Here is a 12,851-nt window from a genome sequence, read left to right on the forward strand (position 1 = left end):
TTGTGAATCATACAGCATCGGATAACCCAAAACAGTGACCGCTAGCCTCTCCTCCATTTTCAAAAGTTTCCGTAGTCCTGACAACACAAACACTGCAGGCACTTCAATGGAAACCACGCCTCTGCTGTCATTTGATTGGACAATGAAAAAGATGCTACTGACAAAATGTGTTTTTTCTGCACAGAGTTTACTTTTTCAACTGAGAGCACAGTATGCAATGGCAAAAACAAGAGGTGCCTATGCCGTATAAACAGTGCGCAAAACGCTCGTCGTTAATAAATTGTGAAAAAAGCAACTCTCAATGCAAAAAGCATGTTTAGTGTGATTGGCCCATGAATGTACATTTTTGACCAATGTTTTCACTTTTAATGGCATTTCTAGAGAGATGTTAGAATTTTAGTAAGCAAATATTAGTGATAAGTTATCACCAAAGCTCTCTCACCAAAATGTAGTTTAATGTAATTAAATTGTTGTGCTGTCCTAAAAATATGTCTGAAATCACATTTTATGGCGCCTTCATGCACAAATGCTGCCTCTAGAGTCACTTTTTGGTAGGGTAGCGAGGGGAAGCCTAAGCTTTCGGATACAGCCAATGTTTACTTCTAAAGTCCTTTGTACACTACACTTTCTACATTACGTATCATGCATAGCCGCATCCGCACAGTTTTCAACTATATTCAACCATGAATAAACATGCATGGTGAATTTCGTCACATTTGCAGTATGATTTATTTTTTAATGCTTGAAAACAGAGGCCAGCACTGACTATGTCGCCTAATAAGTCACTCAATTATACTTAAGGTGCGTCCCAAATAACACGCTTATGAACTATTCTACACCATTTTGTAGTATAAATTATGTAAGTAGTGCATTTACACTGAAAACTAAAAAAATAATAAGGGCACTTTATTTCAACCGGTAAAATGAAGTGTGGAATGTTGGATAGTCAACGCACTCAATGGCCACAGCTTTGCTCACTTAGCCAAAAGGGCGAAGCTTTTGGATGCTCATGTTGTATTACTTTATTTATTTTGCATTGTGAAAGCCAAATTCACAGACGAGAGTAATTACACCGCCTCATGATGGTGAATGTGGTTATTCTCATGGCAGATATTATTTGGTACTTTCGTCATTTATTTCACTAATTTGAAAACCGTCAAAAATCAGGGAAACGGTTTGAGATTCCGCTTAGTAAAACAAAAAAAAATAATAAAAAAAAACATTAGTGTTCCATTTGGGACGACACTACATACATATACTATGCTATAGAGTAAGTGCAAAAGTACATAGTGCATAGGAGCATAGCATATAGTATGCCATTGGGACGCATCTATAGAGTTAAGAATCAAAAGAACAGAGAAGTACAGTTGAAGTCAGAATTATAAGCCCCGCTTCGTATTTATTTTTCTTTATTATTTTTTTTCCCAAATGATGTTTAACAGAGCAGGGAAATTTACACTGTATGTCTGATAATATTTTTTATTCTGGAGAAAGTCTTATTTGTTTTATTTTTGGCTAAGATAAAAGTTTTAATTTTTTTAAACACCATTTTATGGACAAAATTATTAGGCCCTTTAAGCTATTTTTTATTTATTTATTTATAATTTTTTTTTTGGATAGTCCACAGAACAAAGCATCGTTATACAATAACTTGACTATTTACTCTAACCGGCCAGGTTAACCTAATTAACCTAGTTAAGCCTTTAAATGTCACTTTAAGCTGTATAGAAGTGTCTCAAAAAATATGTAGTCAAATATTATTTACTGTCATCATGGCAAAGATTAAATAAATCAGTTATTAGAAATGAGTTATTAAACTGTTATGTTTAGAAATGTGTTAAAAAATCTTATTTTCGTTTAAAAGAAATTGGGGAAAAAAACAAAAAGGGGCCTAATAATTCAAACTTCAACTGTATATGCTGCTATTTTGGAAGAGGAACAGAGGAAAATGTAGAAGAACCAAATTGTGGGACAATTGAAGGGGGCAGAGTTTAAGCCAGGGATGTCCAACCCTCCCAACAGGAGTGAGCTGATGACCTCAAGAGTTTAACTCCAGCAAGCTCATACATATTTACCTTTGGCTTCTGGTGACTTTAAAAGCCTAGATTAGCTATTTTTGTGTGATTTTTACAGTTGTTGCTATATTCTACTAATATCAGTTTTTTTTTTATTTTTTATTTCTGGTTTTTGCTAAGTAGACAAAATGATATATGTCTTACTTGTCGATAGACATAATCTTGGCAAAAACATTGAATCTACTTAACTTTACAGATAATTTTAACTGTACATCAATTAAACTTAGACTTATACATGGACTTAAAAATTAACCCTGGTTAACTTAATAAAATACGAGTTAACAAAATCATAGGTTGTCGTGACTAAACAATCATATCCTGTATTACAGTGTAGGACATTTTGATTTAGCTTTGAGGATGGTCTATGAAAGATTGCTTTATGGTTTATAAAAAGATAGGTTAGGTTTATTAGCCAACTTCTGGGAGGTTTTTCAGGAAATGTGTCATCAAACATTTAGGAAGGTCAGACACACTCTCTCTCTCTCTCTCACACACACACACACACACACACACACACACACACACACACACACACACACACACACACACACACACACACACACACTGTAACCTTTATTTATCAGTCTGCACACTCTTTTATCAGCTCAAATGTTAATCATTCTTAAAACTTCCTGTGCAGTTCTACCTGCAGGCGCGGTTGTCATGGCAAGGGGCACGGCTTCTACGACCGCTGCTGCAGTTCATGTTGGTGATGTTGGCAGTGTACACAGGACTCAGTCGCATTTCCGACTACCGCCATCACCCCACTGACGTCCTGACCGGCTTCTTGCAGGGAGGACTGACTGCTTACTGGGTGGTAAGAATCATGTCACCACAAGCTCTCAGCTCTTACTCTTAGGATCCACTTTCCATCAAAGTTTAACTATAATGTTGATCAAACTCACTCTGCTTTAGCCTTATAGACCCTAATTATCTACTTTTATATTATAGTGATTATCTTTTGACTTTGAAGATGTCAAAAGCAACTATCATGTAATGAATCCTATTAGATTGCAGTTTGGGTGACCTTGCAAATCAAGTTAGGACTGCAATCAATTCAAAATGTTTAAGGTATAAAAAGAGGTATAAAGCGAAAAGTGGACTATTACATGCGGAATAGATTTAGTTAAAAAATGTTAAAGATGCAGTGTGTAAGTTTGACACCCAGTGATTGAACATGGTATTGCACCCGTAGTTCAAAACACACGCAAGAGCAGGTTGCCAGATTGATGACGCCAACAAATACTGATTTAAGGTTGATTTAAATTGTGTTCCAAATAAAAGTAACGGCATGCAATAGAAGGAATATTTTCCATATTAAAAGCAGTAATGTCCAAACTAACACGTAAAATTGATATTTTAGAAACAACTTCTGTTTACTCACAGGTAAACAATGATCACCTCAGTTACATCACATGTGCTTTATTTAGTTTTTAATGCTACTAAAGTGAGTTTGAATGCCGTGTTATTAGACATTTATTGGCATACAACTGAAAACAAAAGCAGAGAGTTCAACTCAGATCTTGAAAATAAAAAAAACAAAACGTTTGAAATTGAACATTAGAACTGTGACTTAGTGGAAGCCAACACATATTAGTGACTCAGCATGTACATTTAATAATTTTAACTAGATTTAATATGTATTAATTAGATTATTAACCTTACAATTCCACTGAAGTGCAGTAAGCGCACTATTATGTGCTTTCGTTTGTAATATTTATGTTATTTGCTAATTAACAACCACTTCATGTAGAATCTAATTCTGCATCTCATTTCGGAGGCCTTTACTGTCCCTCGGAGGTCACGTTTCAGTTCTGGCACGTAATCCACATTTTCAAAGCAAAATATCTGACTTTAGCATTCTCACTTGGCATGCTTCTTAAATATCTGCAGACAAATAATGCTATTTTTATGCTTAAGAAGAGTCAAAAACTTACTCACAGCACCTTTAATATTAATAAGAATAATACTATTAATAATAGTATTTCTGTTTCACCAATGAAAATAATTCCAAACAAAGTTGTAATAGCACATTTGAATATTTTAGACAATGATTTAACCACCCGTAAAGACAGTGGACACTTTAACCTACTAAATGCAAAGCCAAAACAGTCTTGTGATAACTCTTTAGCTGCCATGTTTCAAAAAGCACCTTTTCGAGAGTATTGAATTTCAGATTCAGCCCATCACTTGCTTTGTTTCTAAACAATTTCCAATTTAAATAAGTCATTTGAACGAATGATTGAAAGAATGACGATGCCTTCAGACTACATTTTGTTATTGTTGGTTACGGCAGTCAGATTATCTGATTTGGATATTTTAAAGGATGCAACAATACACTGGGCAAATTTACTACCCTTTTATTATGTTAAGGATGAAAATATTTACTAAGTTAAACTGCTTTAAAAATGATAAAACATTCTTTCCATAAATCTGTTAATCAACCTCAGTCCTCACTAAAACTACTGAATTGCTTAAAAAAAGCTTAACTTCTAGATTTTTTAATATGGAGAATAACAGCAAATTAAAGTGTGTGCATGTGTGTCTGAGTGTGTGAGAGTGACCTTAATGCACTTACCTTGATGTTTCTGAGAAAATCAAAATATGCATCTCAGCTCTCAGAGCAACATGGAGTAAACAAAAACAAGGACTGTGTGTGTACTATATGCACCATCAAAAGTAGTTGCAGTTTATATATATATATATATATATATATATATATATATATATATATATATATATATATATATATATATATATATATATATATATATATATATATATATATATATATATATATATGTGTGTGTGTGTGTGTGTGTGTGTGTGTGTGTGTGTGATGCATTTTTGCAGAGGTTTCAGTGGACGTTTTCATCCTGACCTCAACAAAAAGGTAGTAAATTTGAACAGTGCACAAGGGTTAAAATTGAAATGTTATTATTATTATTTTTTTGGTCAACAATGCAAGCTGCAAGTCCGAGTTTGAATAATGATTTAGCTAAACTCTGCAGGAAAGTGGAGCTTGAGGGTAAACAATTGTTACTTTAAAACTGTTAGTGTACTGTACATTTTTCTTTAATTTATTCTCTGCTTGGTTGCAGGCCTTTTATATCTCGTCCATGTTTAAGACGTCTCGTCCAGACATGTCTCCAACAAGCTTGTCTCTGGAAAGTCCCCTGTCCAGCCAGCAGACCGTCTGCTAACAGACCTGCACACAGAAACACCTGAGGGAGACTAATAGTGAAAGCGCTAGTGATCGGGTATGGGACAAAGAACATGTTCGTGTCTTGACAAATCCTCAAAAATTTCCAGCCCACCCTAAGAGAAGAACAGTTATATATCATACATGTCTAACCCTTCGACAAACCCGTCCACAGTGTATCAACCCTCCTAGATAAATGATATTTTTATATAAAAAGTTTATCCTTTATATTTTTGAAAATATGTTATAGTTGAAGCTGCTAATATTTTTTGTTTTATCATTGGTCACCTGTAGTTCAGGCACAGAGATCCACACGTCTAAGGGATCGAACTCAACATGTCAAGCTTCGGCTCATGTTGAATATTAGAGGCCCAGTCCAATCAAGTTACATTGGACAAAAAAAAAAAAAAAAAAAAAAATTAAAATTATATATATATATATGGACCAATCACAACAACCCTTTATGGAGCCAGATCAGTCTATACAATACAATTCATTGATCCACAATACAAATCACATTCACAAATTCAATTAGTAAATTCAAAACATGATTTGAAAACCCACAAATTCATTTCATAAATACAAAACACGAATTAAAAAATACACAAATCAAATTCATGAATTCACAACGCCACTCATAAACACAAATCCAATTTGTAAATTGAAAACACGGTTTGAAAATATGCAAATCCAATTCATGAATTCAATACACGATTCATAAACACACAAATCCAAATCATGAAATTAAAAGCATGATATGTAAACACAAATACAATTCCTAAATTCAAAACACAATTCATAAATATGCAAATCCGATTCATTTGGTGAAAAAATTAATGACTTTTACTTTACAATACAAATTGTGTTTATAAATTTTGTAAATGTGAATTGTGTTGTGTAATTTTAATTTTGGAAACATTTAATTTTGAGACTTATCTGGCTCCACACCCTTTGGCCTCAAAGCACACCTCCTTTATGTCTGTTATTGGACCTGCCTAGACCACTGTTCTGGTGCGCTGTTGCACAATCATATTGGTGCCGATTGTAGACACCCTCTGTTTTTAAAAGCACAGATGCTAATGCTATTAAGCTTGTGTTGTATTAAAGTGGGCTAAACTTATTTGTACTAACCACTTTCACTGCATGAGTGTGACTGAAAGGAGATTTTAAACCTCCTCGTGCCCCTCCGCATATTGAGGGCAAAATCGTGGCCCGACGCTCGTCGTGGCCCGATGGGGGGTTTTATACCTGTGTACCCTTTACTATTCATAGCACTTGAATTACTCTACAGAATCGTCTAATTTTACAGATAATATTTTATATTTTGTCTTCTTTAATCAGTGTTTTTCTTTCATCCTGCAGTCAGTGCCATTTGTGTTCGTCTTTGTGTTTATTTTCCCCCCAAATTATAATTATTCAGAATGAATGTAAATAAAACATTTTATAAACGCTCCAGATTTTCAGAAGTATTAGCTCACGTTTTGTAAATTCTTGTTTTAAGTGTTTATACAGTATATATATATATATGTGTGTATGTTTTATGTTCATCAGGTACACAGAGTTATTGTTGCTAATTGTTAAAGAGACTAGTGACTGAGCCACAGATTGTCAGAAAGCTATATTCTACTTATTTAGTTTTGTTTCATTTGTTGGTTTCCCCTGTGAAAAGCCGGTTCGGCTGAAATAACCACTGTATTAATAAACCAAACCAATAAAATGAATGTTCAATCTTTGTATCTCCTTTTTCTCTCTATAATGGCAGAACTAACATTGCATCCACCCACACACCAATACACAACCCTTATGAGTACAGCTGCTGTAAAACATCTGACTGCAGCACATCAGATGAAAATTGTATCTACACAATTATCTGATATCTTGCTCAGCCTACAGAAAACATTATAGATTTTGTAATGGACTACATTAGCTAGCTGCAGAATAATCTGTTATGGTGCAAAGAATATTGTTGCTAATTTATTTAGATAAAAAAGTTTCTTTAATGTTCTACTGACTATATGCTGTATAAAAAAAATAAAAAAATAAAAAACAATATATATATTCTTAAATGACCTAAGGCTTAAACTGTGGTCCTTGATGATTCAGAAAAAATGAGTCATAACTACCAACACTTTAGGTCAAAAAACAAACACTCATTGGCCACTTAGGTGCACCTGTTCAATTGCTTGTTAATGCAATTTTCTAATCAGCCAATCACATGGCAGCAACACAATGCATTTAGACATGTAGACATGGTCAAGACGATCTGCTGCAGTTTAAACCGAGCATCAGAAGGGGAACAAAGGTGACTGAACATGGCATGGTTGTCTAATCAACAACAGGAAAGCAAGGATTCATTCTGCCTTGTATGAACAGTTCAGACTGCTGGTGGTGGTGTAATGGTGTGGAGCATATTTTCTTGGCACAGTTTGGTACCATTAGTACCAATTGAGCATAGTGTCAATGCCAAAGTCTACCTGAGGTCCATCCCTTAATGACGATAGTGTACCCCATCATTTTTAGCCATCTTCTGATGGCTAATTCAAGCAGGATAACACATTATGCAGAAAAACTATATTAAAAATAATCCAACAAAGTGCAAGCTATTTAACCCAACTGGTTGAGTTATTAATAAATAACCTAATAAAGGTTAAAAATAATCCAGCAAAGCACCAAATATGTTTAACTCAACCATTGGGTTAAATAAATAACTCAATGCTTTTTAGAGTGTAGTAAGAGCTTTTTATTTACCCGCCCTCGCCTCCTTAGTATTCTATTGCTACATTGCGCATAGGAGATAAATGACATCAGTACGTAATAGCTGGTTATGATTATTACTAGACCGTTATTGATTTGTCCCTGTCTGCATCACAGTGCACCAAAGAAACAATTAATTTTGTCAACCCTATTAGCTAACAGTGACCATATCCTCTTTGGCTATATGCCAATGATGTTTTACACCCTTGGTTTCCTGGCTTAGTTTAATAGAATACAGGGAAACACCAAATATTCTTCTTTTTTGTCATGCTATTATTATATTTTTTTAAATGAATTTAGTAAAATAAAAAAAGTGTTCCTTCTGCTGATCATTGCACACTCAAGTCTTGTTTTCATCCAGGGCTCGAAATTAATCTTTTTGCTTGGTAGCACCGGTGCTCTTAACTCTCTTTGGCACTTCAGCCAAAATTTAGTCGCATTTATAAGCACCGTTACTACAAGTTTTATACATACATATTTATTGCAATTAAATAGTAAGATGTGTCATTATTTGTAACTTTAGATGCCATAGTTTCTAAAACAAAATCTGTCAGTGTAATCTTCATTCTCATTTTCAGTGCTTTAGTTTTTCGCGGTACTTGCTCTCTCTGTCATCCCAAGTCAGAAGGCACTGACTGAGTGATTGACAGCTGATATTTCAGTTCTATTGCAGTGGGCCAATAAGAAGAGCGCGAAGGCGGGGCAAGCATTACGGACTTGGCTTTGTCTACTGCAGCAAGTTGACATGACAACAGTTTTAAACCATTCCTGAGCGCTGTGTTTCAAGTGCAGAGATGCATTCTGCGTTAATGTCTCCCAAATCCGCGCTTGTGGTGAACATTTTGCAGTAAAAACTGGTCGCACACAATTTTTTGTACTCGCACAAATGCTCCCAAATATATTTTGAGGTTGCAGAGGTAAAAAATTCGGGCGCATATGCGACCAAAATGGTCGCAATTTCGAGCCCTGTCATCATAATACTCTTTTGTTTGTTATGAGTGTGCTCCCTCTAGAGGTTAAATGACATACTGTGTCAAGAATCTCAAAATATCACTCTTTTGAGGACTGTTTGCTGAGGCTGTAAATTAAATGTATGTAATATGATTAAACTGCAATGTATGATCAGGAGCTAAGGGGTATTCATTTTCTTTTGCCTGTACATGCTTTTATGTCTCTCAAAGCACTGAAAGCCCCTAAGTTGCATTTTTTCAATCACCCAGATTGTGGATCAGCCAAAAATAAATGTAAATGTTCTGTTGAAGAACAACAAGCCCAAAATTGTTCTTTTGTCATATGAAAATCAATCTAAAATTGACGTTTTGATTTGCATTCAGCAACAATAAATGGCGATCTGTCAGAAATCGCACTACAGAAAAACAGCATGTCATGTGACTGAAGGCTGATTTATATTTCTGCGTCAAACTCCGTACTATGCTACGGCGCTGACGCATAGCCCTTCGCCGTGGCCATTGGCGTCGCTGACGTGCACCTCTCAAAAAATGTAACTACACGTCGCAACGACGCGTAGCGCAAGCTCTGTGATTGTTCGGCTTGGTAGCGCTGACGAGTCTGGGCGGGACAGAGAGCCACGTGAATGATGCAAGCCTGATGGAGCGAAAGACTAGCGAAAATCCCGGAAGTGGTCAACAAAACAAAACAGCAGCAAAGAAACTCTACACAGAGGAGCATTTACCTCACTGCCAAATACCGTTTCGGTAGTGTTAATGCAGACCAACAGAGACAACGCGCAGAAGTATAAATGCACAGCAACGGCCGTTGCATGCGCCGATGGTTTCGCTGGTCACTTGACGCAGAAGTATAAACCAGGCTTTAGCCAAAGCACATCATTGGCTAGACTAAGGTATTCTCTTTACAAAAAAAATAAAATTAAATAATAATAATAATAATAATAATAATAATAATAATAATAATAATAAAAATAGAATGTTGGTCTTTAAGAAACAGAAATGAACATAAATCTCATGTTAACACCATGCGGTAGAGGCTTAAGTTTTTAATTATGCTACTCCAAAAAATCACTACATAGAAATCATCAGATTCTTTACAAAATTCTTAACAGAAATAGATAAAAAATGTCTGCAGATTCTGTCTGGCCATACTGTTGATTGATATCTTACAGATATTATATTTAGTAGTTTAAACTGAGATAATAACGGCATCAAAAAAAAAAAAAACGCACTTTGAGTCCTGAGGTCCTCAAAAAAAAAAATAAATGTAAGGGCTTCTGTTTTTAGTAGAAAACAATGATGCAAGCCCCTTATTCTTGACACCACATGAATAAATGATATGTTGAAACATACAAAATTCCTAGTTTTTATTATATTTTTGTTTGAAACAAAATGCAGCCTTGAGAATAAGAAACAAATAGCCCATTAGAACACAAAACTTATTCTGAATGACTTTCAATGGAAAAGAATGCTTCTTGCTGCTAGATGTTGTACTTACTACGAGGATGAGCTGACTGCTAATACTAACAAGTCAAACCTTGACCCTTTGAACAATGAAAAAACAACACAAATACAACACAACAGATAAGCAATGCAAGGCTGATTCAAAAACAGAACTGTTGTTCTTTGAACACCCCCTCTCATGTGTTAAAAATCCGCAGCGCAAAACCTCTCAAGGCTTATTGCTTCATCAGGCTAAAGTAGCTTCAAACTTCAACTCAAGATGTTAGAGTGCTGAAATAATGAAACATTTCTGTCGAGAGAAACACAAGAGCAGCTCTTCAAGGAAACTAGTTTAACATTAGACATCCAATCCCCGCGGTTTCTCTCTCTCCCTCTCTCTCTTTCTCTCTCTCTCTCTGTTCAAGTGCAATGGAGCGCATTGGCTGCTTTCGGGGTCATGCTACCATTGCGATTCCCGGCCAGATAAAAGCTGGCAAAGTGTTAGAAGCAGAGGGGGAGGCTTTGCTGCTCTGCCTGTGTCCCAAACTTGCTCCCTATTCACTATGTAGTGAACAATATCAGGTGTCTGCCATTTTGCACTGCTGAGTGATTTTATTCCCTATATTCAATCATTGCTTTTTACACATAATCCACTCTGATATTTGATGTGTGTACATATTTTAAAGCGCCATTTCTCAAAAGCATTAGGAAGCAGGGAAAGAGCAAAAAAAGATGGAACACAGTTGATGTAAACAATGGAAGATGACCAGTTCCACTAATAATTGAACCCATATTACTTCACAAATGACTGGATAATAATTAAACAGAGCATATTCATACACTTGTGTTTTATAGTTGATAGTTATTTCTCATATTTATTCACAGTTAAAATTAGGTTTAGTGTTTTTTATAAAAAATAAATGGGTGTCAGCCCTATTTTACACAATTGTTGAACTGTTGCGAAATGTTAAAGTATTTTAACTACACTTCTATAATTTTAATTGAACTATCAAAAAAACAGTTGTTCTGTTCTCTTTTTACCAAATAATACAAGGAATTAGACAAAAGAACAGTGAATTGTAGTCTATAAATATTAACAAAAATTAACCAATATTCATTAAACAAAATTGAAAAGTTAAGGTGCAAAAGCTGCTAAACACCACTTCGGCCAAAAATAAGTTACGATCAGACTTTGGGTTTTGGTTGCCATACCTGACAAATAAATGTCATCATTTGACGACATTGGTTTAAAATGTTGGCTCGACATTGAATTTTGGTCACTTTTCAAAACAGTCTAAAATCAACCAAACATAAACTACATTTGATGACGTTACTGGACAGCAAAATACTTTATTAGATGTCCCTAAACGCTGAATTTTGGTGACATCACAACCTAAATCTAACCTAATCTTATGATGTTTGTGCTTTTTGGGTTATAGCAACAACTCCACCTCACTGTTGAGCTGTTTCTCAATACCAAGTACACAAAGTTCAGACTTGCAACCTTGGAAGTTCAGACTTGCCAAGTTCACACTTGGAAGAACGGACTACAGAGGACGCGAGGACACAAGTCGGGTACTACTTCAAATAGAATGGCGGTGTACTTTATAACGTTACTTACCTCACCATGGATTCATCGGTTTCACTGTACATTAAGAATAAAATGATTTAATTAGGTACGGCCCTATAATTAATATTGTATTAATGTTATGAATGAATATTTTTGATTTAAGAGAATATAAGCATAAATAGCCATACATGTAAAGTGAAATAGGTTATTATACAGACTCGTGTCTTTGATTATCAGATTTAATAAACTACAATGGACATTACACAAGTATAAAGTACAAGATGTAAATAATAGGAAATAAAGATAACGCTAGTCAATTTGATAAACAAAGACAAACAGCTTACAACACAATAACATAATTAAAGACAATTATAAAACGGAATAAAACAACACTGCTAAAATATTACACCTGAGAACAAATAATAGATTTTAAAGACCAAAGACTGTCCGCTAGATATGCACAAGATGTATTAAATATCAAGTATTAACCACAATGGAGACATGGGATCCAGCGGTACATCTGTGATGACAAAGCTCCTGCTGACAGGCTGGGGGTCAGTTCACATAAGCTGAGGCACATCGCCAAATACACGCTATTTTTATAAATAAACTGCCGATTCAAGTTTAAAACAACTACATTCTCACCTAGCGAGGCAGTGGCGCATTAGGTAGTATTGTTGCCTCACAGCAAGAAGGTCGCTGGGTCTCTGGTTAGAACCTCGGCTCAGTTGGCGTTTCTGTGTGGAGTTTGCATGTTCTCCCTGCCTTTGCGTGGGTTTCCTCCAGGTGCTCCTGTAGACATATGGTACAGGTAAATTGAGTAGGCTAAATTGTCTGTA

The 12,851-nt window shown here is 35.3% G+C and overlaps 1 protein-coding gene across 1 annotated transcript in view; it reads left to right on the forward strand.

Moving 5' to 3' along the window:
• ppap2d (phosphatidic acid phosphatase type 2D) overlaps window positions 1-5,690 on the forward strand; it is a 65,268-nt gene extending 59,578 nt beyond the window's left edge. The window contains 2 exon segments of the mRNA NM_001079978.1: window positions 2,716-2,892; window positions 5,177-5,690. Of these exon segments, the coding sequence (NP_001073447.1) occupies window positions 2,716-2,892; window positions 5,177-5,278 (279 nt within the window). The 3' untranslated portion in view covers window positions 5,279-5,690.
• The last annotated feature ends 7,161 nt before the right edge of the window (window positions 5,691-12,851 follow it).

This window comes from Danio rerio, chromosome 3 (assembly GCF_049306965.1).
Source record: "Danio rerio strain Tuebingen ecotype United States chromosome 3, GRCz12tu, whole genome shotgun sequence".
Classification (NCBI taxonomy): domain Eukaryota; kingdom Metazoa; phylum Chordata; class Actinopteri; order Cypriniformes; family Danionidae; genus Danio; species Danio rerio.